General features: G+C 35.3%; 1 protein-coding gene across 1 annotated transcript; it reads left to right on the forward strand.

The window, feature by feature from the left end:
- The first annotated feature begins 2,519 nt into the window (after positions 1-2,519).
- LOC146906828 (uncharacterized) lies at positions 2,520-4,891 on the forward strand. The gene is made up of 4 exons (XM_085728967.1): positions 2,520-2,685; positions 2,770-4,349; positions 4,457-4,681; positions 4,781-4,891. Exons 1-4 carry the CDS (start codon positions 2,520-2,522, stop codon positions 4,889-4,891), a joined length of 2,082 nt encoding a protein of 693 aa, XP_085585093.1.
- The last annotated feature ends 21,655 nt before the right edge of the window (positions 4,892-26,546 follow it).

The raw sequence follows: 26,546 nt of genomic DNA on the forward strand, positions 1-26,546 counted from the left end.
CAGAGTCTCAGAGTAAGAAGTTCTACACTGCTCCTGGCAAACCAGCCTTTCTTCTCAGAAACGGACTATTTGACCAGAGAAGCCAGGTTGTGTAAGCTTCTGAAGAAACAGATGGCACAGCAGCAGCAAGAAGCCAGAGAAAGGGAACAAGCTCTTCTCCAGAGGCAACAACAGCTTGAAGAAATGTTGCAGAAGAAAATTGAAGAAATGGAGGAGATGAAGAAACAACAACAAACCAACCCTTAGTTGCACACCTTAGTGTTATCTTTTGTTTGTTGTTTGTTTTATATTCTTAGTCCTTGTTTCTGAAACCATCTTGTTCTACTTTTCTATGCTTCTGAATGCTTACTGCTTCTGACTGTTTAGCTGCTTCTGACAATTGATATACATGTTCATATATTTTGCTCTGACTTATTTAGTTCACTTTCTTTTATACTCTCTCCTGTTTGAGTTTTTCTCATATCTTTTTGTCTTTTATGCTTAAATTTATTTTAATTTTTTTTTGATAATGACAAAAGGGGGAGTATATGTGACAAGTATTTAAAGGCTCTGAGCCCCATTAATGGCATTTGAAATTTTTGAAAACCTTCTATCATTTTTTTTTACCTTATTGGTATAAGCTATGAACGAACGAAGGAGTATCAAAATTCAAGTAAAATTAATTGAACCATTCTTCTTATCTATAAGTTAATTCTTTCAATGATTCAATTTTGTTTTTAAGCTCTGATAATATTATTGCGCGAAAAATGAATTTAATTAACCTGGATAGAACTTAGGGGGAGCTTACAAACCTCACCTTAAAGACTATCAGACTCAGGGGGAGTTTGAGCTTACAAACCTCAGATTCTGAGCTTACAAACCTCAGAACCCCAAAGTCAACTTGTTAATTAGATTAACAACAATTGATCAATTTTAAATACTTTTGTTTGTCATCATCAAAAAGGGGGAGATTGTTGGAACAAAATGTGTTTAACAATGAACCTTAAAGGGTTTTGATGATAACAAGGTATTAAAAATTGTAAATTGGACTAGCTAATATTTGTTCAAGTGTACAGGACCATAATTATAAAGTTACATCATCATTGGTTCTGAATGAGCAAATAAAGAGCTATGGAAACAACAAAAATTTGAAGCTTGGACGCTCCTGAAGGCAACTTGCTACTGAAGAGAAAAAGCGCTCCTGAAGTCAAGCTGCTCCTGAAGAAATAGCGCTCCTGAAGTAAGCTGCTCCTGAAGAATAGTGCTTCTGAAGACAAGAGGTCCAGAAGCCACATCATCAGAAGCTGCGTCATCAGAAGCTGCAGAAGTCATATCATCAGAAGCTGCATCATCAGAAGCTGCATCATCAGAAGCCATTTCACCAGAAGCTGAATATCAACTGGATTTGCAAAGAATCAAGAATTGAAGAATTATCAATGCAAAAGCTGTCTATTGGATTCGAAAACACAAACAAAGGATTAGTGGAGTTTGCAACGGTCATTTCAAAGGTGTTTGAAGGCGTGTGTTTGCAATTTGGACGAAAGCGTTGACATTGTACTTTGTACGAATTGTACAACCACGTTCTCCACTACTCTGTTTTGTGTCCGCGCTACAGGACAAGAAAACAGCTCCAGAATACGGTTTCGCCTGCATAGATGTTCCTTTGGATAAGGAATGGATTTCAAATTTGTTCTTCATAGGACAACAACCAAATCAGGCAAAAGATTATTGGTGAAAGATCAAGCTTCAACAACGACTCTTTGGTGTGCTGGCAATTTCACAACGTCTCTCTCACACCTCTATATAAAGGAGTGAAGACCTAGAGAATTGGTAATGCAAGAACGCAAAACGAAAGACTCACAAGATTTTCACAAGTACCAAACCTCTGCTGAAATTGTTCTGCATTCACTTAGAATTTCTGTGTCTCAAAGTCATATCTTAGAAATTCTTAAGTCCATTGAGTCTGTATCTGATTTGTATTGTGAGCACCTCTGATTGTATATCAAGTGTTCAACCTTAAACAATTTTCTGTGTAATTTTGTTTAGTTAGGAAGTCTCTTGCAGTTGTGCTTGAGCAGGAAGTCTCTTGATTGTGTTCTTGAGCAAAGGAAGTCTCTTGCTTGTGTGCTTGAGCATTGGAAGTCTCTTGCTTGTGTGCTTGAGCATTTGTAATCAGATATTACTCATAGTGAAATCTCCTTGGAAGTGCAAGGGGGACTGGACTACTTCCGGATTGTGGAAGGAACCAGTATAATTGCTTTGTGTCATTCTTCTTCTCTCTCTCTCTATTTTATTCCGCTGCATTTAGATTCTGATTATCACTTCAGAAGCTGTCTCGCTTAGCTTCTGATCAGTGTGTTCAGTTTTTAGGAGAAACGAAGAATTTTTCTAAAACACAATTCAACCCCCCCCTTCTTGTGTTTTTCTCACCTTCATACAATCCAAGTAGTCGTTCTTTTCTGAGTTTAAGATATTGATCCTCGTAGTTATATTTGGTTGAAATTGATCACTTTGACTTGAATATGACAGTTAGAGCGATAATGTCTGGAGCACGAAGTGGACGAGGCCGGCCAAGGGTTAATCAGAATGTGGAGGAGAATGTTAATCCTGATGCGACTATGTGGACGCAGATGATGCACTTGATGCAACAGCAGATTCAGCAGAACGCTCAGTCCCACCAAAAATGGGCTACGGTTATGCAACAAGGTCCCGGAGTGCATCAATAACAACCACCACCTCCAGTTGTCGGAAATTTGGCTTTCCGAGAGTATAATCGGAATCATCCTCCAGAGTTTGATGGTCGTGGTGAACCGCAGGATGCTAAGAGGTGGATCAAGCATATGGAAAAGATTTTCCGTATGGCTGCTTGTTCGGAAGAGGAAAAAGTGATTTTTGCAACAAACCAATTCCTTGGTCCGGCGGAAGATTGGTGGGAGACTGCTCAGCGCCGCATGAGGACTAGTGGCATGCAGATGAATCGGGATAACTTTAAGCAAGTGATGCTAGAAAAGTATCTCTCAGGGTCAAACAATGTCCGTAAGGAGCAAGAATTTTTGCATTTGAAACAAGGCGGTATGTCGGTGACAGATTTCACTAGGAAGTTTGAGGAACTGTCTCATTACTCTACTCATAATGAGTATGCGGGTAACGAGATTTGGAAGATGAATCAATATAAGCATGCTTTGAGGGGCGAACTTTATGATGTGGTCAGTCAACAGAGGTTGACTAATTTTGATGAAATGGTGCATAATAGTTTGGAGGCTGAAAGAGGATTTGACAAAGCTATCAAGGAAGGCACTACAGCTTTTGATAGAAGAAGAGGAAACTTTGTTGATAGACATCATGAAAAGTTGAAGCCAAAGGGGTCACCACAGAGAGGGAAGCAGTCGGGTTCTTTCAAATCTTATCCGACTTGCAAGAAATGCGGAAAGGCACATATGGGAGAATGCAGGCTAGGTGAAAACTCTTGTTATACTTGTGGTCAAACAGGACATTATATGTCAAACTGCCCGAATAAAGGAGACAAAGGCAAGAGTGTGAGTACCACAATGAGCAGAGGCAAGGTTTATTCGTTAGATGGAAAGAAGGCTCAGGCTAACGAGGACTTGATTGGTGGTATGTGTTTTCTTGGTCAGAATCCTATTAATGTTTTATTTAATTGTGGTGCATCCTGTTCTTTCATTTCCTTTCAATGTGTTGAAGCTCTTCAATTATCTGTTTTGTTGTTAAATCCCCCTAAGATGGTAACTACGGCTATCGACGGAGGTATTGTAGCAAATTTTGTTTGTGAGAATTGTCCGATCACCGTATCTAGCAAGACATACTATATAGATTTAGTGTGTCTACCGATGAAGCAACTTGATGTAATACTAGTCATGGACTGGTTATCCGCCAATCATGTGTATATAGGATGTGCGGAGAAAATTATTTACATGCCAACTAATAATACGGTGGGAGGAGTGGCCTTGTCAGAACTGCTTAAGCATACGTACCGGATGGTTCATTTTATTTGTGCTCAGGATAAAGGTTTTTATGTTATGCTCACTGTGACTTCAGAGTCAGATTTGAGTCCAAGTGATATCCCTATTGTAAGTGAGTACCTGGATGTTTTTCCGGCCGATATCACAAGCTTGCCACCAGAAAGAGAAATTGAGTTTTCGATTGATTTAATTCCGGGAGCCGAACCAGTGTCAGTAGCACCTTACAGAATGTCTCCCTTGGAACTCAAGGAATTGAAGACCCAATTGGAGGAGCTTATTCAGAAGCATTTCATCAGGCCTAATGTGTCTCCTTGGGGTGCACCGGTGTTGTTGGTAAAGAAGAAGGATGGTAGCATGAGGCTATGTATTGATTACCGTCAGCTGAATAAGGTAACTATCAAGAACAAGTATCCTTTACCAAGGATTGATGATTTACGTGACCAACTTAAGGGGCATCAGTGTTCTTGAAAATTGATCTCATATCGGGATATCATCAGATTTGCATCAAGTCTTCAGATGTGTCCAAGACAGCTTTTCGGACGCGTTACAGACACTATGAATTTTTAGTCATGCCTTTCGGTGTATCGAATGCTCCAGCAGTTTGCATGGACTACATGAACCGGATTTTTCAGCCATACCTAGATCAGTTCGTCATTATTTTCATTGATGACATTTTGGTTTATTCTAAGAATCATCAGGAGCATGCTCAACATTTGAGAATAGTATTGGATATTCTTCGGGAGAAGCAATTGTATGCAAAGTTCAGCAAGTGTGAGTTTTAGTTGTCAGAAGTCAAGTTTCAGGGTCATGTTATTTCTCAGGGAGGAGTGGCAGTTGATCAGTCGAAAGTAGAGGTTTTTCAGAATTGGACAAGACCGAAGAATGTTTCAGAAGTTCGGAGCTTTTTGGGATTAGCTGCTTATTACCGATGATTCATCATGAAGTTTTCCCAAATCGCTTTGCCTTTAACCCGACTCATGAGAAAGGATGTGCCTTTTGTGTGGGATGAAGAATGTGAGAAAAGCTTCAGGACTTTGAAGAAGAAGCTAACTCAAGCCCCAGTTTTGACCATACCTGATCCAGAGAAGAAATACATTGTGTTTTGTGATGCGTCATCAAAGGGACTTGGTGGTGTACTCATGCAAGAAAACAATGTGATAGCTTATGCTTCTAGACAGCTTAAAACGCATGAAGAAAACTATCCCACTCAAGACTTAGAGTTGGCAGCCATAGTTTTCGTGTTGAAGATAAAGAGGCATCATTTGTATGGAGCACAATTTGAATTGTTTAGTGATCACAAGAGCCTGACGTACTTATTTGATCAAAGGGATTTGAATATGAGGCAAAGACGTTGGATGGAGTATCTAAAAGACTTCGACTTTGATTTGAAATATCATCCAGGAAAGGCCAATGTAGTAGCAGATGCTTTGAGCCGCAAGGCCTTAGCTCAAGCCGAAGTTATGATGCACACTTGTAATATGTATGAGAAGGTTCGAGATCTTAACCTTGAAGTCACAGAGGATGATAGTGGTATTTGGTTGCATAGATTGGAAGTTTCATGTGATTTGCGGTCAAAGATCATACTAGCTCAAAGTGTTGACTCAGAACTTCAGAAGAGAAGTGTTCATCCAGAATTCTCTTTGGCTTTGGATGGAGCAATTTTATTTGAAGGAAGGTTGTGTGTTCCAAGAGATCAAGACCTTAGAAGATTGATCTTGGAAGAAGCTCACAAGAGTAGTTTTTCAATTCATCGTGGAGCTACCAAGATGTATCAAGATTTAAAGAAGGAGTATTGGTGGCCTGGCATGAAAACCGATATTGCTGAGTTTGTAGCAAGATGCATAGTATGTCAACAAGTCAAGATAGAACATCAGAGACCCGCTGGTATGCTTCAACCATTAGAGATTCCTCAATGGAAGTGGGAGCATATTACTATGGATTTTGTCGGAGGGTTACCCCGTACTCAGAAAGGTCATGACTCAATTTGGGTGATTGTAGATAGATTAACCAAGTCAGCTCATTTCTTACCAGTTAAATCTACCTACAAGACATCGCAATATGCAGATTTGTTCATTTCAGAGATTGCCAAGCTACACGATGTTCCAGTGAGTATAGTATCAGATAGGGATCCAATTTTCACTTCACGCTTTAGGAAGGCTTTTCAAGGCGCTTTGGGAACACGTTTGAAGTTAAGCACGTCTCATCATCCTCAGACCGATGGTCAATCAGAAAGGACTATTCAAACCTTAGAAGATATGTTACGTGCTTGTGTTCTAGAAGATGGTGGAAGTTGGAATCATCATTTACCTTTGATAGAATTTTCCTACAACAATAGCTATCACTCGAGTATAGGGATGGCACCATATGAAGCTTTGTATGGTAGGAAATGTAGGACTCCTTTGTGTTGGGCTGAAGTCGGCGATAAGAGCATTATTGGGCCAAAAATCATTCAAGAAACAACTCTGAAAATTAAGTCAATTCAGGAAAAGATGAGAATAGCTCAGAGTCGTCGGAAAAGTTATGCGGACAATAGACGAAGACCTTTGGAGTTTAATGAAGGTGATCATGTATTCCTAAAGGTTACTCCTAAATTAGGTTTGAGAGGTGTCTTTAAAACCAAGAAATTGTGTCCTAGGTATATGGGACCATTTTTGATACTCAAGCGTATCGGACCAGTGGCTTACCAGTTAGCTTTACCTCCTAGGTATATGGATTGCATGATGTGTTTCATGTATCTCAATTGAAGAAGTATATTCCGGATCCTTTCTAGCTAGTAAAACTAGACTCCATAGAATTGAGATCGGATTTGACATTCCAGCCGGAGCCAGAAAGGATAGTAGATCTTGACGTCAAATCCCTCAGGAACAAAGAGATTCCTATAGTGAAAGTAATATGGAAGGGTTCTCCAGACGGGTAAGCTACATGGGAACTTGAATCAGAGATGTTGAATCAGTATCCACATTTGTTTTCAGGTATATTCTAAATTTCGAGGACGAAATTTTTTTAAGGAGGGTAGAATGTAATATCCCGCTTATTAGGAACCGAGGTAATATCTGAAAACGATATAACGCGCGCGTTTTAGTCAAGGGGCATTTTTGGCTTTTCACGTGGAGAAGATATTTATGTGGGTTAGGACCAGCATTCTTCACAAATCTCTTATCTTTCTCTCTTTAGGGTTTTCTCAACCTCATATGCTCTCCCTTCTCTCTAGAAATTGTCACCACTACTCTCACCAAAAACTTGATTCTTCACTTCAATCTTCTCTCAATCGTTCACTAAGTTAGTTACCAAGCAAGGTTAGAGATACTAGGGTGTTGGTAAGAAGGTTGGAAGCAAACTTCTTCAACATAGGCTTCTCTCATCAAGAGAAATTTCTTCCTAGAGTCTTGCTGTCAAGAGCTAGAGCTTTGAGCTTGTTTTTCCTCTTTTATATGGTGAGTTTTTAGTTAGATTCTACCATTGGGAGTGTGTGATTATGACACATAGAATTACTTGGAATTAATAGGGTTTTGTATAGAGATTTGTTACGTCTCCTCATGCCTTGCTTGTTAAGCTGTGAAATACTGGTTTTATGAATGTATTACAGGTTTCCCATGATCCTAGAGTCTTAGTATACTTAAAGGAACTTGGATTTGAGATTTTTGAGCTAAAAATATCTGTTTTAGGGTTTCTGGACTGTCACGACTCGCAGGGGCGAGCATTTACTCGCCATAGCAAGCAAGAAGGGACAAAACCAATGTTCTGCTCGCCTTCAACTCGCCATGACGAGCAGGAACTCGCCACCAACTCGCCATGGCGAGTAGACAGTGTGTAAACCCACTGTTTGCTTGCTTTTGGCAGTGCTGGCATCTTTCGAGTCGGTTTTTCTTGTTGCAGTCTTTATATATAAAATAAGTCCTCAAACCAAGTCTCTAATGTATTAAATTAGTAAAGCATGGCATGCGAGACGATTAACAAGCGATGATCGGATAACAAATTGTACCTAAAGTAAGGGAATGATTATAGAGCCTCGACCTAGCTTGTCGAGAACTAGATAGCTATGCATGAATTTAGTTATGACTAGACGTGGACGATTAGATATCATATTCACATACAAAGTTTAAACAACTAGAGGGTGACATGTCTCGTGTGATCCACTTAGGTTGGTCTCAAGGGATTTTCATTGATGGAACTGGTTTAGCCATAAGGGGCCCGTATGTCACTTAGGGAGTACCGTTGTATATACCTTAGATAGGTTTTCTTCGGTTAGTTAGGGATTGTGCTCGGGTTCACTCCACCGCGAGGCTTTCCGTAAAAATGAACTCTGATATATTTATTGTTCAACACTAACTCCTAACTTAATTATACTTGGTTATGAGACGATGTTAGATACGTTCTAGTTTATGTGATAGAGAAAGTAAAGATAGACGTGTCGATGACGATCTTAGGTTTCCCCTAATCGTCTGGCGTAGTAACGTGTCATGAATATGTTTTATGTAGGCTTCGATACGTAGAGCGTATCTTGGCAATGCGGATTTAGTCTCCCCTTTTCCGCCATGACACGTATAGAGGTATCAAGACCTATAACAAGTTATGAAGAACCTTATGACGGCTTTAGTATGCACGACCGTCTAGGTATGCAAAACCCCCACACACGTATAGCCAACCGTCAGGTTGCAAAGTAGACACGTGATAACCATAGGATTTCCCCAAGGTTGTCACTAGCCTAGGGCTAGAAAGAACTCACTGAGCCATTATGTCTCACCCAACTCCTTATTTGTTCAGGTTCTCAGGTTGTTCGAGGAAAAGGTAAAGAAAAAGTCTTGGATTGATCGAGTTTCATGGAGTCTTCTTGATGTGGATTAGAGATGCATATGTTATATTGTAAAGAAAATATCTGGCGTTTTGGTTTTTGTCCCTATAAAAATATTTTTTTGGTTTTAGTCCCTGCAAATATAGAATATTTGGTTTTGGTCCAAGGTATTTTGTTTTAATCCTTGTAAAATCATTTCATATTGAAATTGGTCCCTATAATATTCATTTTAGTCCTCATTTTGAGGGACTAAGATCAAATATTCTACATATTACAAGGACCAAATCCAATATGAATCAATTTTACAAGGACTAAAACAAAATACCAAGGACTAAAACAAAATTTTTATATTCGCAGGGACTAAAACAAAAAACATATTTTTACAGGGACTAAAACCAAAATGTCAGATATTTGCAGTGACTATTTTCATATTTAAGCCTTTTTAGATTGAACAATTTTTAGATTAAAAATTGTAAAAAAAAATGGAGTAAAAAAATTTATTACTATTATTATTCTTTGTAAAAAAAAATTATTATTATTCAAACAAGTTTTATATGTCAATAAACAAAATTTACTCATTGGAGACAAAACTATTAAGCTATTTCAAAATGTGATATAAGTGTTAAATTTTGAAAGCAACAATTAATAAACGTTGCCTTTGGTAGTAACATAGTGCATCACTCTAAAACTGTCCGCTAAAACATCTAAGGGGACGATTTCAGTTGTTGCCAACTGAATGTTATTGTAACGCGCTGAAACTGTTCCCTATTAAATTTTAGGGGACGATTATATGGTGTTGCTGAAACATAATAGGATACGTCCATGAAACGTTGCCAGAAACTAGTTTTAGGCAACGATTTACAAGTGTTGCATAAAAAAGTGTTGCCAGAAGCAATAAATGATGTAGTGATTATGAGTTGTGATGTTACAAACTTTGTATTTATACTTCGTTTGACAAACTTTGGTGTAATAATGTAACATAGAAACTTTGGGTTGTTGTTGTACTTAAACTCTTGACTTAATGTCGATTTCTGTATTGTATAATTAATGAATCCAATATCAGTTTTAGCGCACATTTGAATATTCTAGACACTTTCAAATTGGGCGTTACATTTTAACTCTTCTTGGAACTATTGTTTGGAACAACATTTTGTTTAAATTTGAAGATAACAATAAACAAACATTGTTTTAAAGAAACAAACAAACTTTGTTTAAAAAAAACAAACTTTAGTTTTCCAAATAGATAACATTAATTAGTTTTATTGAAAAATATAAAAGTAATTGACAAAGGGTATAATTGACAAATCGTACCCTTAAAACACCAAAAAGACAGTTAAATAGGAACGAAAAATTCATCCTAAAAAGACACTTAAAAAGGAACGGAGGGAGTACCTTTATATAAAAGGAATATTTTTCCCCTAGGAAAAAAAACAAAGAATGTGAAGGGAATATATGATTTCCCCGAAAAAAAACCGAAATATTAAATTAAATAATTAATTTAAATATTACTATAAAGTGCTTTCGTAGTCCTCAAGTTTTGTAAAAATATTTTTTAATCCAAAATAAAATATTTTTGTGCACAATCTGAAATATTTGGTATATGTAATCTAATATATTCTGGTACTTGATCTGAAATATATTTTGGTACTTGATATAATATCATTTTGTATTCGATATGATATGTTTTGATACTCAATATGAAATATTTTTGTGGTAGAACTCATATGTGGATTACTTGTTCCCAAAGTAATATGTGAATGACTTATTCCCAAAAAATTTCAAAAATTAGTTGTGAATTTTATCACTAAAAAGGAAGCTCATCTAGTTCACTTCGCAAACCGAAAAAAAGCTTTTTAGTTGTCAATAAATTTTCTTCTTCTCTTCTCCCTTCGATTTGTGTTAACCAAGTTGTTCTTCTCTTCATCTCATTTTTTTTTCTGTCCCTTCGAAATTAAGAATGTTTTTAAGACCATAGATAAATGTCTCTTCGAAATTAAGAATGGTCTTAAGATCATAGTGCCTACAATAACTCATGTCTCTTTGGAATAAATAGTACTTTTAAGATCATAGGTTTTTTTTTAAATTATTATATTCCTTCAAAATTAAGAATGATCTTAAAAGGATATGTATATATCTTTTAGATATTGATATAATATTGCATACCTGTGGTCCACCAGAATATTGCATGCCTATCCACCAGATGAAAATATAGCGTTTGGAACAAAACTGAGAAAATTAAAAACACAAAAATGATGAGAGTCAAAGAGATATTATTGATATAATATTGCATACCTGTGATCCACCACAAACTCTAATTTTTTTTTTTTTTTGAGGGAACCACAAAGTCTTATCTATACAACAAATTTTATAAAACTTTCTAACGAACTAGGCAGTTACTTGAGAAAAAAGTATACTCCCTAATCTTCATTTATTCAAGGTAACTAATTAACTAATGGATTGCCATTTTAATAAGGAACAGTAAATAATTCCCTCGTAGTTTCTTACTTTGGGTTTTCATAAATGAAACAGTACACTCATTTATTCTCTATTGTGAAACATGATAGCAGTTGTTCAAATCAATGATCATAAGAGGGAATGGCATAAATCGGTTGTTTTCTTTTTGAATTGCCGTACTAATCCGCAGCCTATATAGGTGTTAATTGTATCATTTGTATTTTGTTTAGGCTTAAATAAAGTTTTGCCTTTCAAAACACTGCGATTTTGGCCCCCTAATATAAAATATAGAAATAGTGTCCTCTATCTTTAGGGAAATATGCTCTTTTGACCCTTTAAATTTAGGTAAATATGCTTTTTTGACCCTCTATCTTTATATAAATAAGCTATTTTGGCCCTTTATCTTTACACAAAGTTGCGACGCGTGCTGTCTTCTCAGCAGCTTTGCAACGTTTTGAAAAATTAAGGGGTAAAATTGTTTTTTTAAGGAGTCAAAATCGCAATTTTTTAAAAGTTAAGAGGTCACAGATGTATTTAAGCCTTTTCTTTATGTAATGTGTCAGGCTACCCCTTATACCATTTTTAAATACACTTTTTTTTAATGGCAAATATATATTATATATTATATATGAAAAGGAGGTGACTCCAAGAAGTGTTCAAATATGCATATAAAAATGAGTACGAGAAGTAGTCAGTTCAAGCGATGACAAAGTCAAAGAATCCCTCCCACAGAAAAATAAGGGCAAATATCAAAACTACAAGAGAAAGGGTTCATGATCGCACAAGAAACTATCAGTGCCAACATAGAAAGGGTTCATGATCGCACTCATAGAAGGAATAGACGTGACTAGAATATTTCCATAAAAACCACATTAAAGAGGTGAGTTTAATCATATCCGATCCACCAATTGGAGCACAAAACTCTCCGTCCCAAAAAAGATGTAAGCATTTCGGGATCTCCACAAGGACCACACAACAAATTGTCAGATTAATAAGAAACATAACCTCTCTTTTTACATATGATACTACATAACAAAAAAGGTGACAAACCGACCTTACAGTCTCATTACCAAAAAAAAAACAAGAACTACTACCAAGATCAACTATAATTCTCCTTGAAAAGAGATTCTATCTAGTCGGAATCCTATCCTGAAGCAGCTAGCAAAAGAAAACATTTACCTTGAGAGGAGACCAAGACTCCCACCCACCTTTGCAACAAGTTTCACAATCTCCTCTGACCTCTCGTCCACCACATTAGCTCTCATATGAAGAATTTATAAGTTGATCTCACTGAATAAATGCTCAATGAATCATTGCCATAAACCCAAAAGTCTACACCCTCAGAGAAGGTCAGACTCTCTAAAGCCTGAAGCAGCTCTCCCAAAATCAAAAGTTCTCAGTCAAAAGGATCCTTTCTCCACTTAAGATCCAAGACCCCTTCAGATACCTCTCTAATTATCATATCGAAGACTTTATCTTCTTTCTGAATAGAAACTTGAAACAGCCTAAGGAAACGAATTCTCAAACGAAGGCTTGTTGAGCACTTCTGAATCTCTTTCAATCACCAACATCTCATGAGCTTCAATTCATGATTGGAGTTCTTCAATATTCAGTGTTTTCACATCTTTGGATTCTTGTATAACAACTACTATGAAATCAAATTTAGAGGTGAGGGATATCATTATCTTTCCCACAACTTGTTGATCTGACACAACTTCTCCAGAAGCCTTCACCTGATTCACTACAGATAACAATTTGGAGATGTAATCACTGATCCTTTAGTCATCCTCCATCAGCATCAACTCAAATTTCCTTCTTAGTGACTGAAGCTTCACTTGCTTCACATTTCCACTACCTTCACAGTATTTTTCTAAGATATCCCATGCCTCCTTGGATCTTGTTATCTTTGAAATCTTCTCAAAGTGATTAGATTCTACATTTTTCTGAATATAGAACAAAGCCTTGCAATCTTTCTTCTTATGTTCCTTGAAAGCAGCTCTCTGCACAATTGTAGCATTTGCAGCAAGATCTTCATATTCATTCTCCACCAATTCAAGAACATCTTGTGCTCCAAATAACGACTTCATCAATGCACTCCACCTCTCCTAGTTCTTCTCATCAAGAACCAGTATATTTGTTCCAAAACCACCATTGTTGGCCATGATTGCTACGCAAGAAATCTATGAGTTTTCACACTTTGCTCGTGTTTCCCAGAAAATTCAACCATAACAATTACTCTTGTATTTCCCCGAATGATAACCCAAGGTTCTAGATGCAAATTTTTAGCGCAGCTATGATTTCTTAAAATGCAAGCAATCTCAAAATTAGGGTTTCATGGAAGAAGAAGAAAATGAGGTTGGTTAGAGTTTGATGAAGAAGATAGAGAGAATAACGAAAAGTTGTTATGATTTCATTAATTGTGAAAAAATGAGTTCTGATACGAAAAAATTTCCTAGCCACCAACCTCGAAAAATTCTAGTTGAAAATCTAAATATGGATATTGTACTAGATGTTCCATCTCCAAGCACGAACATTATACTTAGCATATTTATATACAATGAATTAGAGTGCAAGTTTCTTGTAACAAACTAACAAACTTATCCAAAACAAACTAAACATGCTTAATCTCTACTAACCATGATTATGGATTAAAACAAAAACTAATAGTTTGTCGACTTCCATTTATTTTTTAAACCTGCCGTGATTTCCGCCCATTCCTGTTTTTTCATTCGTCTGTTTCCTTTCGTGGTCTGTTCGGGATAATACATCTCGCTATCTATAGCATTGCTGATGTGGAAAATCTCCTCAAATCGGTACCAAGAATGTCATAAATAAATCGTCATCAAAATCAAGTTATGCTTGACACTACAAGAAAATTGGATTGGCCAAACTATCAAGTTTAGACATAATATTCGTAAAGCAGAAAAAGCATGCTTCAATTTAAGCTAATTAATGACATAAATAGCAGAGAAGACATAAAAGTAGGTTGTCCAATTATACCCATGCTATAGTTGAAATTGGAAAATTGGAATAAAACAAAGCCAATTATCTCTTATTTTCTCCCAATTTTGTTGATGCTTCCTTTTACATAACAGATTACAAGTGGGAATGAGAAAAGAATTAAGAAATATATAAAAACGGACGCATCCCAAGTTTAAGAGTGTAAACCTCAAACATATTTCAATGACCAAAACACAAAATATCTTATTTTGTTTAAAAAAGTGAGTAATCTTAGGTTGTATGTGTAAAAAATTTAAGTACCTTCTCTAATGGAGGCCCAGCATCTTTGGTTGTCTCTCCACAAGTAATAAGTTGCCACCCCCAATTCAGTTTATAATTCCCTCGTTTTGTTTCTTACTGTGTTTTTATTATTGAAACAGTAAATACACACTCTCATTTATTCTTTGTGCGCTCTTCTCCTCTGTGCCATACTCAATTCTCAAGTTTCTTGCTCATGGTGGTTGCCGCCTCCCCCTGGACCCATCGCCGCCCGCCACTCCTGAGTCCATCATTGTGTATTTCTTCATGTGGTTTCTTGCATATTGTTGGGTTTTTTTCGTGAAAATAACAACATAGTTCCTTTTATAACATTTCATATATTTTTACTTTAATTTTATCACTCAAACCTCTATAATTGAAATTTTCAGTAACAATCAGTTTTTCTTAATGAATTACTTCGGTTATGAACATAACTAATCGATTGACACCAAAGTTAAGAAACATAAAAGCCAAAACAAAAATTTGACAGCAAAACACAACCCCAAAGCAATTGTCAGAATGGCTAAACGACCACCAACTGATACCATGATTTCTCTATTGTCAATAGATAAATTTATCGAAGAGTTATTAGTTGTTTAGTTTTCATGTTTAAAGAATAAACATTTGGTTTGTACAGTACAACTACTATTCATATTACATTGAATCTTCTTTAAAATACAACTACTATCCATGACAATTCAATACAAGAACCCCTTACAATCTAATTGATATTCCCCTCTTGAACAGTTTTTTCATCTTGATGAATATTAGTAGCGAGAAAGCACATAAAGGGAAATCGAGAAACCAATTAATGCGATAGTAGCAATCAAACCATTATAAAATAAAACCATATATGACCAAAATTAAAAAACAAAAAAATAGAAAAAACGGGATCCATCATATATGTGTAAAAACAATCAGGTAGAATCAACAACAACTACATACACTATCTAAACAAAAAGCTGATTGATTGAAAAATATTTGATGATCCAACAAGTTTCTTTAATCAAGGAAATACACTCGAAAAAGATGAAGAGGAGAGAGAATCCCCTTGTACTGAATCACTCGAGTGTAATTTCCTTGATTAAAAAAAATTCAATGGATCAAGTTGCACCACATAATGATTCTCTCAGTAGTTGAACATATACCGAAAAAGGAGAATAGAAGAAAAAGATTCGAAGTTTCAAGACATTTTTTCGGCGTGTGTAATGAACTATATGAACTCTCTTTATTTATAAAGAAATTTCACAACTAATATGTGAGAAATTTGGGAACAAGTAATTCAAATATTACCTTGGGAACAAATAATTTACGTATTAGATATAGTACAAAAATATTACCAAAATATATCAAATTGAGAATTAAAATTATTATATTCAGTACAAAATTATATTTGATTATATACCAAAATATTTCAGACTGTGAACCAAAATATTTCAAATTGCGTTCCAAAATATTTTAGCAAAACTTAGGAACTAAGAAAACACTTTCTAATAATATTTAAATTAATTATTTAATTTAAAATTTCAAAATAATATATATATATATATATATATATATATATAAATATATATTTTTCGCTAGCTTACTTCATTCATTCATAGCAAATACATCACGTGAAGTAGAAATACAGTGCCACTTACAATATCAAACATAAAATAATTCACAGTCAATGACAAGAAAAGCCAAAAGCTTGACAAAACAAAACAAAAAAAAAAATTACATCAATCATGGCAAAGGCAAACCCTAAACTCTTTCATCAAGTGATACCAATGAATCAAACATTCATTACTTGAATCAGACATTCATAAATATATCCCTAACACAAGTAAACCAATGAAAATTAAAACAAATGGTGGGGAATCGAGAAATAAACCAATTAATGTGATAGTAGCGATCAAACCATTATCAAATAAAACCATATATGACTAAAACTAAAAACCAAATAAATAGAAAAACAGGATCCACAATATATGTTGAAAAACAATCAAATCGAATCAACAAGAACTACATACATTATCTGAACAAAAAACTGATTGATTGAAGAATATTTGATGATCCAACGAGTTTCTTTAATTAAGGAAATACACTCGAAAATATGCAGAGGAGAGACGATCCCCTTGTACTCGATCACTCAAGTGTAATTTCCCTGATTAAAAAAATTCAATGGATCAAGCTGCACCATATATTGATTCTCTAGTAGTCGGAATTTATCGTCCAATGAAGTATTGTTTCTTGTAGCAGCTGGCACACATATATAAGACGAGAGATTTAGGTTTTGCTTCAAGATTGCAAGATGGGTTAATGGGTCCACTTTTGATGGCCCAAACCTTATTATAAGTAGTCACACTAAAAAAAGTTTTAAATATATAAGGTTATTTGTTATAGTGTTTTTAAAGGAGTATATTTTTTTCAATATCAATTTTTAAATCAAATAATCTATTTTATACCTTTATATAAAAATATATAAGGTTATATTCGTTATAGTTTTTATTTAAAGGAGTATATATTTTTTCAATATCAATTTTTAAATCAAATAATCTATTTTATACCTTTATATAAAAGGAACATTTTTTCACCTAGGAATAAAAAACTAAGAATGTGAAGGGGAATATATGATTCCCCCGGAAAAAAAAAACCAAAATATTAAATTAAATAATTAATTTAAATATTACTATAAAGTGCTTTCATAGTCCCCAAGTTTTGTCAAAATATTTTTTAATCCAAAATAAAATATTTTTGTGCACAATCTGAAATATTTGGTAGATGTAATCTAATATATTCTGGTACTTGATCTGAAATATATTTTGGTACTTGATATAATATAATTTTGTATTCGATATGATATGTTTTGATACTCAATATGAAATATTTTTGTGGTAGAACTCATATGTGGATTACTTGTTCCCAAAGTAATATGTGAATGACTTATTCTCAAAAAATTTCAGAAATTAGTTGTGAATTTTATCACTAAAAAGGAAGCTCGTGTAGTTCACTTCGCAAACCGAAAAAAAGCTTTTTAGTTGTCAATAATTTTTCTTCTTCTCTTCTCCCTTCGAATTGTGTTAACCAAGTTGTTCTTCTCTTCATCTCATTTTTTTCCTGTCCCTTCGAAATTAAGAATGTTTTGAAGACCATAGATAAATGTCCCTTCGAAATTAAGAATGGTCTTAAGATCATAGTGTCTTCAATAACTCATGTCTCTTCGGAATAAATAGTACTTTTAAGATCTTAAGTTTTTATTTTTTTAAATTATAATATTCCTTCAAAATTAATAATGATCTTAAGAGGATATGTATATATCTTTTAGATATTGATATAATATTGCATACCTATGGTCCACCAGATGAAAGTATAGCATTTGGAACAAAACTGAGAAAATTAAAAACACAAAAATGATGAGAGTAAAAGAGATATTATTGATATAATATTGCATACCTGTGATCCACCACAAAGTCTTATCTTTTTTTTTTTTTTGAGGGAACCACAAAGTCTTATCTATACAACAAATTTTATAAAACTTTCTAACGTACTAGGCAGTTACTTGAGAAACAAGTAAACTCCTTAATCTTCATTTATTCAAGGTAACTAACCAACTAATGGATTAACATTCTAATAGGGAACAATAAATAATTCCCTCGTTTTTTCTTACTTTGGGTTTCGATAATTGAAACAATAAATAAATATACACTCATTTATTCTCTATTGTGTATCATACTATAATGTGTCGCTTCTATTATTTACAGAACTAGCAAAATGCAGAATATTGTATCAACTGGAACATGAGAGCAGTTGTTCAAATCAATGATCAGAAAGAGGGAATGGCATAAATCGGTTGTTTTCTTTTTGAATTGTCGTACTAATCCGCAGCCTATATAGGTGTTAATTGTATCTTTTGTATTTTATTTAGGCTTAAATAAAGTTTTGCCTTTTAAAACACTGCGATTTTGGCCCCCTAATATAAAATATAGAAATAGCGTCCTCTATTTTTAGGGAAATATGCTCTTTTGACCCTTTAAATTTAGGTAAATATGCTCTTTTGACCTTCTTTATATAAACTAGCGGAAAGACGGGCACTATCGTGCCCATCTATCCGCTCTTTCTAATGTGCTAACACATGTGATTATTTTATTATGTTTGTTTGTATAATTTTGATTTAAATTTTTAAATATTAATGAAAATTATTGATATATTGATTTATAAACAAAATATTGTCAAGGCATATAACAATTATTTATGAACTCAACATATTTTAGTTTGCATGCATATAAAATAAAGATAAAATAATGATCTTTTATTGTTTATTCTAATAGTAATTATTAACATCATAACATAAATGTATAAATGAGATGTTATGTAAAAGAAACATTGTTATGATTGCGATGAAAGAATATATTTAAAAACTACATTTTTCGTAAAGTCTCCATCTTCTCCTTCAATTTTCCCTTCTTTAATGAGAACTTTTGTTGAATTTTGAGAAACTCCTCTTGATAACATGGCTAAAAACATGTCGTGGAAACAAATAGTGGAAGATAGATTCCGACGATGGGAATGGTCTGCCATTTAACATTAATTTTTGCTCACATTTGTTACTAATATTTTTTTAAAGGATTTAAAGTTCAATCTTTAACTTTATTTTTTGCTCACGTTTGTTATTAATTATTTTTTAAAGTATTTAAAGTTCAATCTTTAACAAAAATTTTGTCTCACGTTTGTTACTAATCTTTTTTTAGACGATTTAAAGTTATTTAAAGTCCAATCTTTAACATTATTTTTTGCTCACGTTTGATACTAATCGTTTTTTTAGAGGATTTATAGTCCAATCTATAACAATTTTTTTCTCATGTTTAATCCTAATCTTTTTTTAGAGGATTAAAAGTCCAATCTTTAACAATATTTTTTGCTCACGTTTGTTACTAATCTTTTTTTAGAGGATTTAAAGTCCAATATTTAACATTATTTTTTGCTCACGTTTGTTACTAATCTTTTTTTCAGAGGATTTAAAGTACAATCTTTACCATTATTTTTTCTCACGTTTATTACAATTGATCAAAGGCTAGGGAAGAGTAACTTATATTAATAAAATAATAAAATAAAAAATTAATGTGGAAATACTGTTTTTTGTGGAAGGGATATGAAAATACTTGGCAAGCTATTTTGGCCTTTTTGGGGGAAGGCTCAGAGGAAGATGTGACCTTCTTTTTCTCTGACTTGGAAGATTTACGTTTCTTGGGTGCTTTCTCCGATTTGGATCTCGATCGAGTCTGTGCGCTTGCATCATCATCTTTGTTCTCATCTCTTGATTTTAGAGAAATAGCAGACTGCCTACAGGATTGCCAACTGACCCCACAAACCAACACGAGTCTTTTTCAGCATGCTTTGTCCTCACTCGCATGCTTACCGGGAAACTTCCCGGTAGGTCACCCATCCTAGTACTACTACAAGCCAAGCACGCTTAACTGTGGAGTTCCTATGGATTGAGCTCCCGAAAAGAAGATGCATCTTGTTGATATGGGTAGTACCTAACAATTCTTATAAGCCTTCCTTCAACCATGTAGTCCCATACCTACACGGCCTCCGGATCCCTCTCATTCCGATGTGTTTCGGTTCCTACTATTGTCGTGGGGGTCCCTTGCGGCTTAAACCGTTCCCCTTAGGTCGGGAACCTTTCGTATCCACCTAGCGGGATATCGAAAGCCACAACGTGGGTGTTACATGCCCACCAGCTTCCGCCTGGTTCGTCCCCGAACCACACCGTACTGGGAGAGGTCTGCTCTGATACCAAATTGTAACATCCCAGACTGCCTACAGGATTGCCGACTGACCCCACAAACCAACACGAGTCTTTTTCAGCATGCTTTGTCCTCACTCACATGCTTACCGGGAAACTTCCCGGTAGGTCACCCATCCTAGTACTACTCCAAGCCAAGCACGCTTAACTGTGGAGTTCCTATGGATTGAGCTCCCGAAAAGAAGATGCATCTTGTTGATATGGGTAGTACCTAACAATTCTTATAAGCCTTCCTTCAACCATGTAGTCCCATACCTACACGGCCTCCGGATCCCTCTCATTCCGATGTGTTTCGGTTCCTACTATTGTCGTGGGGGTCCCTTGCTGCTTAAACCGTTCCCCTTAGGTCAGGAAACTTTCGTATCCACCTAGCGGGATATCGAAAGCCACGACGTGGGTGTTACATGGGCGAACAGATAAGTAGCATTTTTTCCATGAGCATAGTTTTATTGTTCGTAAAAAATTGAAATGTGTCTTACCTACTCCTATTGGAGAAGTGATTCGAACATTGGGTAGATCTAAATGGAGATGACCTCTAAAAGTGTGCAAATTATACCTAGTCCAAGTAACTTTATCCTTTTCGTTCGAGTTAAATTTTTGATTCATTCCCAGTAAAGAATCTGAAATTCTGACACGTTAGACTTAAGATGTTCTAATAGATGTTTCAACACGAAACACATAAAACAGATGTTGTATACGATGTTTAGAACATTAAGCTAACCAACATAATAAAACAAAATAACAGACAAGAAAGAAAAAAGGCACAGAGAAATTGTTAACCCAGTTCGGTGCAACGTCACCTACTCTGGGGGCTACCAAGCCAGGAAGGAAATCCACTAGTGCAGTCCGTATTCAAAAGTTCTCAGCAAACCACGTTTGCACTAATGACCTAGGACCTACCCTAACAAGATTTCAACCTAGGAACTCCTAGATTTGAGATCTCATCTCACTCCCTTACAACTGATCACAAACCCCTGTGATTCTCGAATTACAGACTCAATCAAAATGAAGTTACCTTCAAAACATAACAACATGCAACCATGCTTAAAAGCTTAAATGCAGTTCACAGACTACCTAACTCCTTGCTTAAAAGCTTCGGAGTAGTGCACAATTTACAACTCAAAATACAGTCCTAAACATGCATCAGTATGATACACGAAAGGCTCACAAACAAGAGACTCAAAACCTAGATAAACTATATTTCTGAAAATAATGTCTTGAATAATTCTTCAGGTCTTGCAGCCTCCTTTATATACTGAAGCAAAACGCGTCATCAACTAAATCGGGCTTCAGAACGAACCGGTGATCCATTACTCAATCAACATGGCCGGATAAGGAAACTCCTAAAAAGTAGGCACATTAAAAGACACATTATGATCACCTTAAAAATACTTTCCTAAGTCATTACCATTTCCTTAGGAAATCACATCGTTCTGATCTTCTCATAACTGCACACGGTTTTGACCAACACATGCTGGCGTGGATTCCTTCAATCAAGCGAACGCGTGCGTGAACATGGGCAAGGCACAAAACGTACAGACCAAGCATGGATGTTGGAACATTGTGTTCCACATCTGAAGTGAATATTTGTTTTAGGCAAAAGTGAAGCCAACATACAAATATCCAACAGAATCACAAGGTAGCCATTTTGGATATGTTGGCCTAAAAGCCAGAGCCAACTTGCAAGATGGCAATTGTGGGAATTTCATCTTAAAATGTAATGCAAAAAGGTATTTACTAGGAGTAGAAGGAGGAAATTTCATCATGGGAAGTTTATCAAAAATTTTACCTCTTAAAGTTTGAGCAGCAAAATGGACTGTCCTTTTGAGATGTAAAGGATCATATGCGGTTTGGAAGAATTTTTGAAAAGCTTGAATTTCTCGAATATGCGTACCTTTCCTCTTCTTCGATTTGTTCTGCACATTGTTAAAAGCAAGTATCAATTGAGGAAGCAAAGTATCAGGATTCACTCGATTGGCTTGACGTCTATAGTAGTCTTGCCACCATCGAAAGAATGCTTCAGTACATGCATGAGAAATGGTAAAAGGAATACGCTCGAAAACAAGGTTTTGTCTTTGAGTTTGGCGCATAATTTATCTCCACACATGCTCTATCAGGGGCTGCTTCAAATCGTCTGCACATTTATATAAAGAGCTAGGTTTTGGTTGAACCAAGCCAAATTGTCTGGCAATGTGGTTTGGCTGATAGCCATACACCCCATAAGGGCCACCGGTTATTATCCTGCTATACAGGAATGTGGGAGTCAAATAAGCTTGCCATATAGCATTTACCTCCGCTTCATCTTCAATTGAAGCTGCTGGAAATTCTTTCCTAAACCAAGTTGGCCCTCGAGTCCTAGTCGTAAATGGGGCCAAAGAAGAAGTGAAAACATCACATCCTAAAAGGGTCTCATAAGCAAGGGAAAATAACTCTTGTGAATTTATGTTGCCATATCGAAGCATGGCTAGACCAATTCCTTCAGTGGATCTATCTTCGTATGCCTTTGTAAAATCGGTTGGACGGTAGACTGCCAACTTTGTTCTGAAAGTGGCCAAAAGCCACAGTTGAAATAACCAAATGGGGCCAGGGATAATTAAGCTACTTCCTGGTTGGTATTCTTTGATAATGGTCACTGCTTGATTTAAGTTCTCATACAAAGACCCTAAAACAAGTTTGCTAAGGTAAATATCCCTCCCTTCATGCAGTTGAATGGCTAAAGTTTTGAATCCTTTAGGGACCTGAATGGATCTTGAGCAGAAGATGTACATGGATAACCAATATGTTAAGAATGATATGTGCTCTTTATCAGAGACTTCAGCACTGGCGGTAACATGTTGATCGATTATGAAATTACCATAGGCAAGTCTGACAAAGTCAAAAGAAAATTCAGAGTTGTGGCTGTCTGGGTCGAAAGTTTGACCAGTAGGTTTTAAACTAGTGAGACCAGCCACATCTAGAAGAGTGGGGGTAAGCATACCACATTTCAAATGAAGACTACTGGTTGACGGATTCCAGAAATCTAAGGCAGCAATTATCATTTCATTATGGTATTTGGGTCATTGCCTAGATAGCTGAATGAGGTCAAAGATACCTATATCTTTCCAAAATTGACCCTTTTTACCCTCTACTTTGTCTAACCAACGAATGTATTTCTCATTGTTATCATGTCTTGGTTCTGTTCTGAACTTGGATTTCAGGAAACTAAGGTCATAAGGACCTCTGGTAAAAATTAGAGGTGAATGTTTTTGAAAAATAGGGAAAATAGCGCTAAGTTTTTCTGAGTTTTCTTTGTTGTTTGGAAGGGGTCCTAAGTATGCATGCGTTGAGTTAGGACACAGAATAATTACCTGGGATTTCCAGATTTTTTCTTCAGCCTCCTTGACATCCGGTTCTTCCATAAACTGAGAACTGCCACTTGAAATTTCTTTTGAGAAATTGATGGTTTTATCGCGATTTAAAGGTTGAGAAGAAGATCCTTCTGGATTCATCATGGTTAAGTGTTTTGATGAACGTTTGAAGACGAATGAACAGTGAGGGATTTCTGGGCAGAAAAGGTTTGGCGATGAAGTGTTTTTGTGGTTGAAGATGAAAAGGTAAAAAGGAAAGGTGAAACCCTTGTTTTATAACCCTTTTTGATTTAGACAAATGTCAACATCTCGTACTGACAGTTTTTTTAATAAATAAAATGGTAGTTCCCAATGACTGGAACGTGGCCCACTAACTATAAGTGGGGACACCATAAAGTGTACTTTGAACTGCTTCTTCAGATGATGACGTCGCAGAATTTTTTCGATTGGAATGATTTATTTTGAGGGAAATCAAAAACCTCTTTTTCTCCATATCAAGAAGATCAGTCGAACAAAGATGTTTTTGTGGGGAAATTTGTTAGCCTATATTTTTAAAAGGCTATATTAAATGCAGTCAAAGCAAGTTTAACCTTATGATCGAAGGTTTAAAAACTGTTTTTCTACTCCTATTGTATTTATATCGAAGATGGGATTTGTTGGAAGTGCTAGAGACACGCGTTTCAGTTCGACAAGGAGAAAAGCATCGAAAGGCAGTTAAGTTATGGATAAGGTCACGCAACAGATATATGTTCGAAATTCAAATCGAATAGATGGGTACTGTTCGGTTGTAGCTGTTGTAGTTTTAAATTCAAATAGGTAGTTATTCTTATCTAGTATATATAGTAGTTTTTCGTAAGAAAAACGAGTCACAATCCAATCATGCACAAAACTTACACTCAGATTCTCCGCATGGAAGAGAGAAACGAGTCACAAGTTGCAATGTATCAATATGTGTACCAATTTACATTCAATCAATGCAATTTAAGTTTATTTTCTTAAGTATCATTGCAATTTACTTGTTTCATTCAAGCCTTTCTTTTCATTTCATTTGAAAGTAACTTCGATGAATTTAACAGGGTAAGATTCGATAAGTTATCTTCAATAGTTTTTCTACGTTCTTGAAGAACAATTATAAATTCTGAAAAAATAACAAAAATCAGTGTAAACACCTCCATCAGTGTAACGCCCCGGATTTTGATCCAAGACATTACGCCTAATTCATTTTCATTTTTCGAAAAACACTACTATTTTTTTATTTCATCAATAATATATATATTCTAGCAAAACCTATACAAAATTCTTAACATAATCTAGTAAAAATTCTTAACATAAATATCCTTCAGATTACTTCTAAAATTACAATTCAATAAAACCCAATTTTGTCCCCGCGTACGCTTTCATCACACATCAAACTTCATATATCATCTTTGGTACCTACAACATTATATTAATGTAAGGGTCAATTTCCTTATCCAAATTGGTTCATACTCAAAGCACCAGAAACAATGTCATAAAATAGATAATATCAAAACTTATCAATCAAAAAGAATTTAGAAAAATACATTCGAGTCATATGCTTCAAAGTAAGGTTCACAGACATCTTATTTGCAATAAAATAGTTTAAGTCAATAATCAATCACATGTATACAACAGACTCAATGCAATGCAATGATGTGCAAAATGCATGCTCTTATAACTATATGATCCGGATATAATTCCCGCCACTAAGGCATCCACACAGAAATATAATTGCAATTCCCGCCACACAGGCATCCACACAGAATATAATTGCAATTCCCGCCACATAGGCACCACACAGATGCATATGACATGCATGATAATGATAATGAAAACTAAATCCCGCCACTTAGGCACCACTAAGAAATGCAAACTAAATCCCGCCACTTAGGCACCACTAAGAAATATGATATTAACCCGCCACTAAGACAATTACAAGTATCAGTGCATCATCAAGTACACAACCCAAAAGTCAATCATTTCACAAACTCACATTTTCATCTTTTTCTTCTTTAATTCATAAAAAAAAAAATGTATCACTTCTTTTCCAACACCACAAAACATATAAAGCATAATAATATTAAACATATCCATTCACACCACATTATCATACACAACTTTCATATAAAACACAATTAAGAATAAGCACTCATAATTTAAAATAATCACATTTAGTAAAGATAAATTTTTTACCGTAAAAATACATTTTAATTATTTTTCTTTTTAAAAGACAAGAATTGCTACCATTATTTAATAACACAGCCCTAGCACTTAGTATGGACGTATGGGGAAAAAGCCCTTACCTTGAACGCTTTCCTTCCTAAGTCTACGAACAACTCTAAGCCCCAAATTCACAGCTACGATACAGACACGATTTAACCCATTCCAGTCAGTAATATGACGATCGGATGTTGGGAACACACTGTCCAGAAATTAGCTTGATCGAACGGTGAACGAAGGTGTAGTCACAATTCCCAAACACAGGTTTAGTGAAAACGAAAATAGTTTAGAATTGGAATTTCATAGTGAGTTAAGAAATAAAATGGAAGAACATATATGCAAAAAGACTTACACAAAAATAATTTGATAAGATGGTATGATAAGAATTGATCGATGGACGTGGGCAATTGTAGACTTACGGTAGGCATGTAACTTAGTGAAAGGAACAAAATGTGTACGCTAGTTTTCCTTTGCGTGGCTGATAGAAATGAACATGGGTAAATCTTTGTCTAAGAGAGGGGTAAGAGTGGTTAGTGAGTAAAACTGGGGCATTGGTTCTATCATTCTCTTTCTTTGTAACCAGTGATAATTCTGAATACAAAGAGGTGGTTTACGGCATTATCTCAAGGTGAAGAAAGGAAACAAGGTATTATATTCATAATTTTTGTGAAAGGTAGTAAAGTGGGAAGCAAAATAAAATCTAATTA

The sequence above is a fragment of the Medicago sativa genome, chromosome 7 (assembly GCF_051527215.1).
Source record: "Medicago sativa cultivar Bolivia chromosome 7, Bolivia_mono, whole genome shotgun sequence".
Lineage (NCBI taxonomy): Eukaryota > Viridiplantae > Streptophyta > Magnoliopsida > Fabales > Fabaceae > Medicago > Medicago sativa.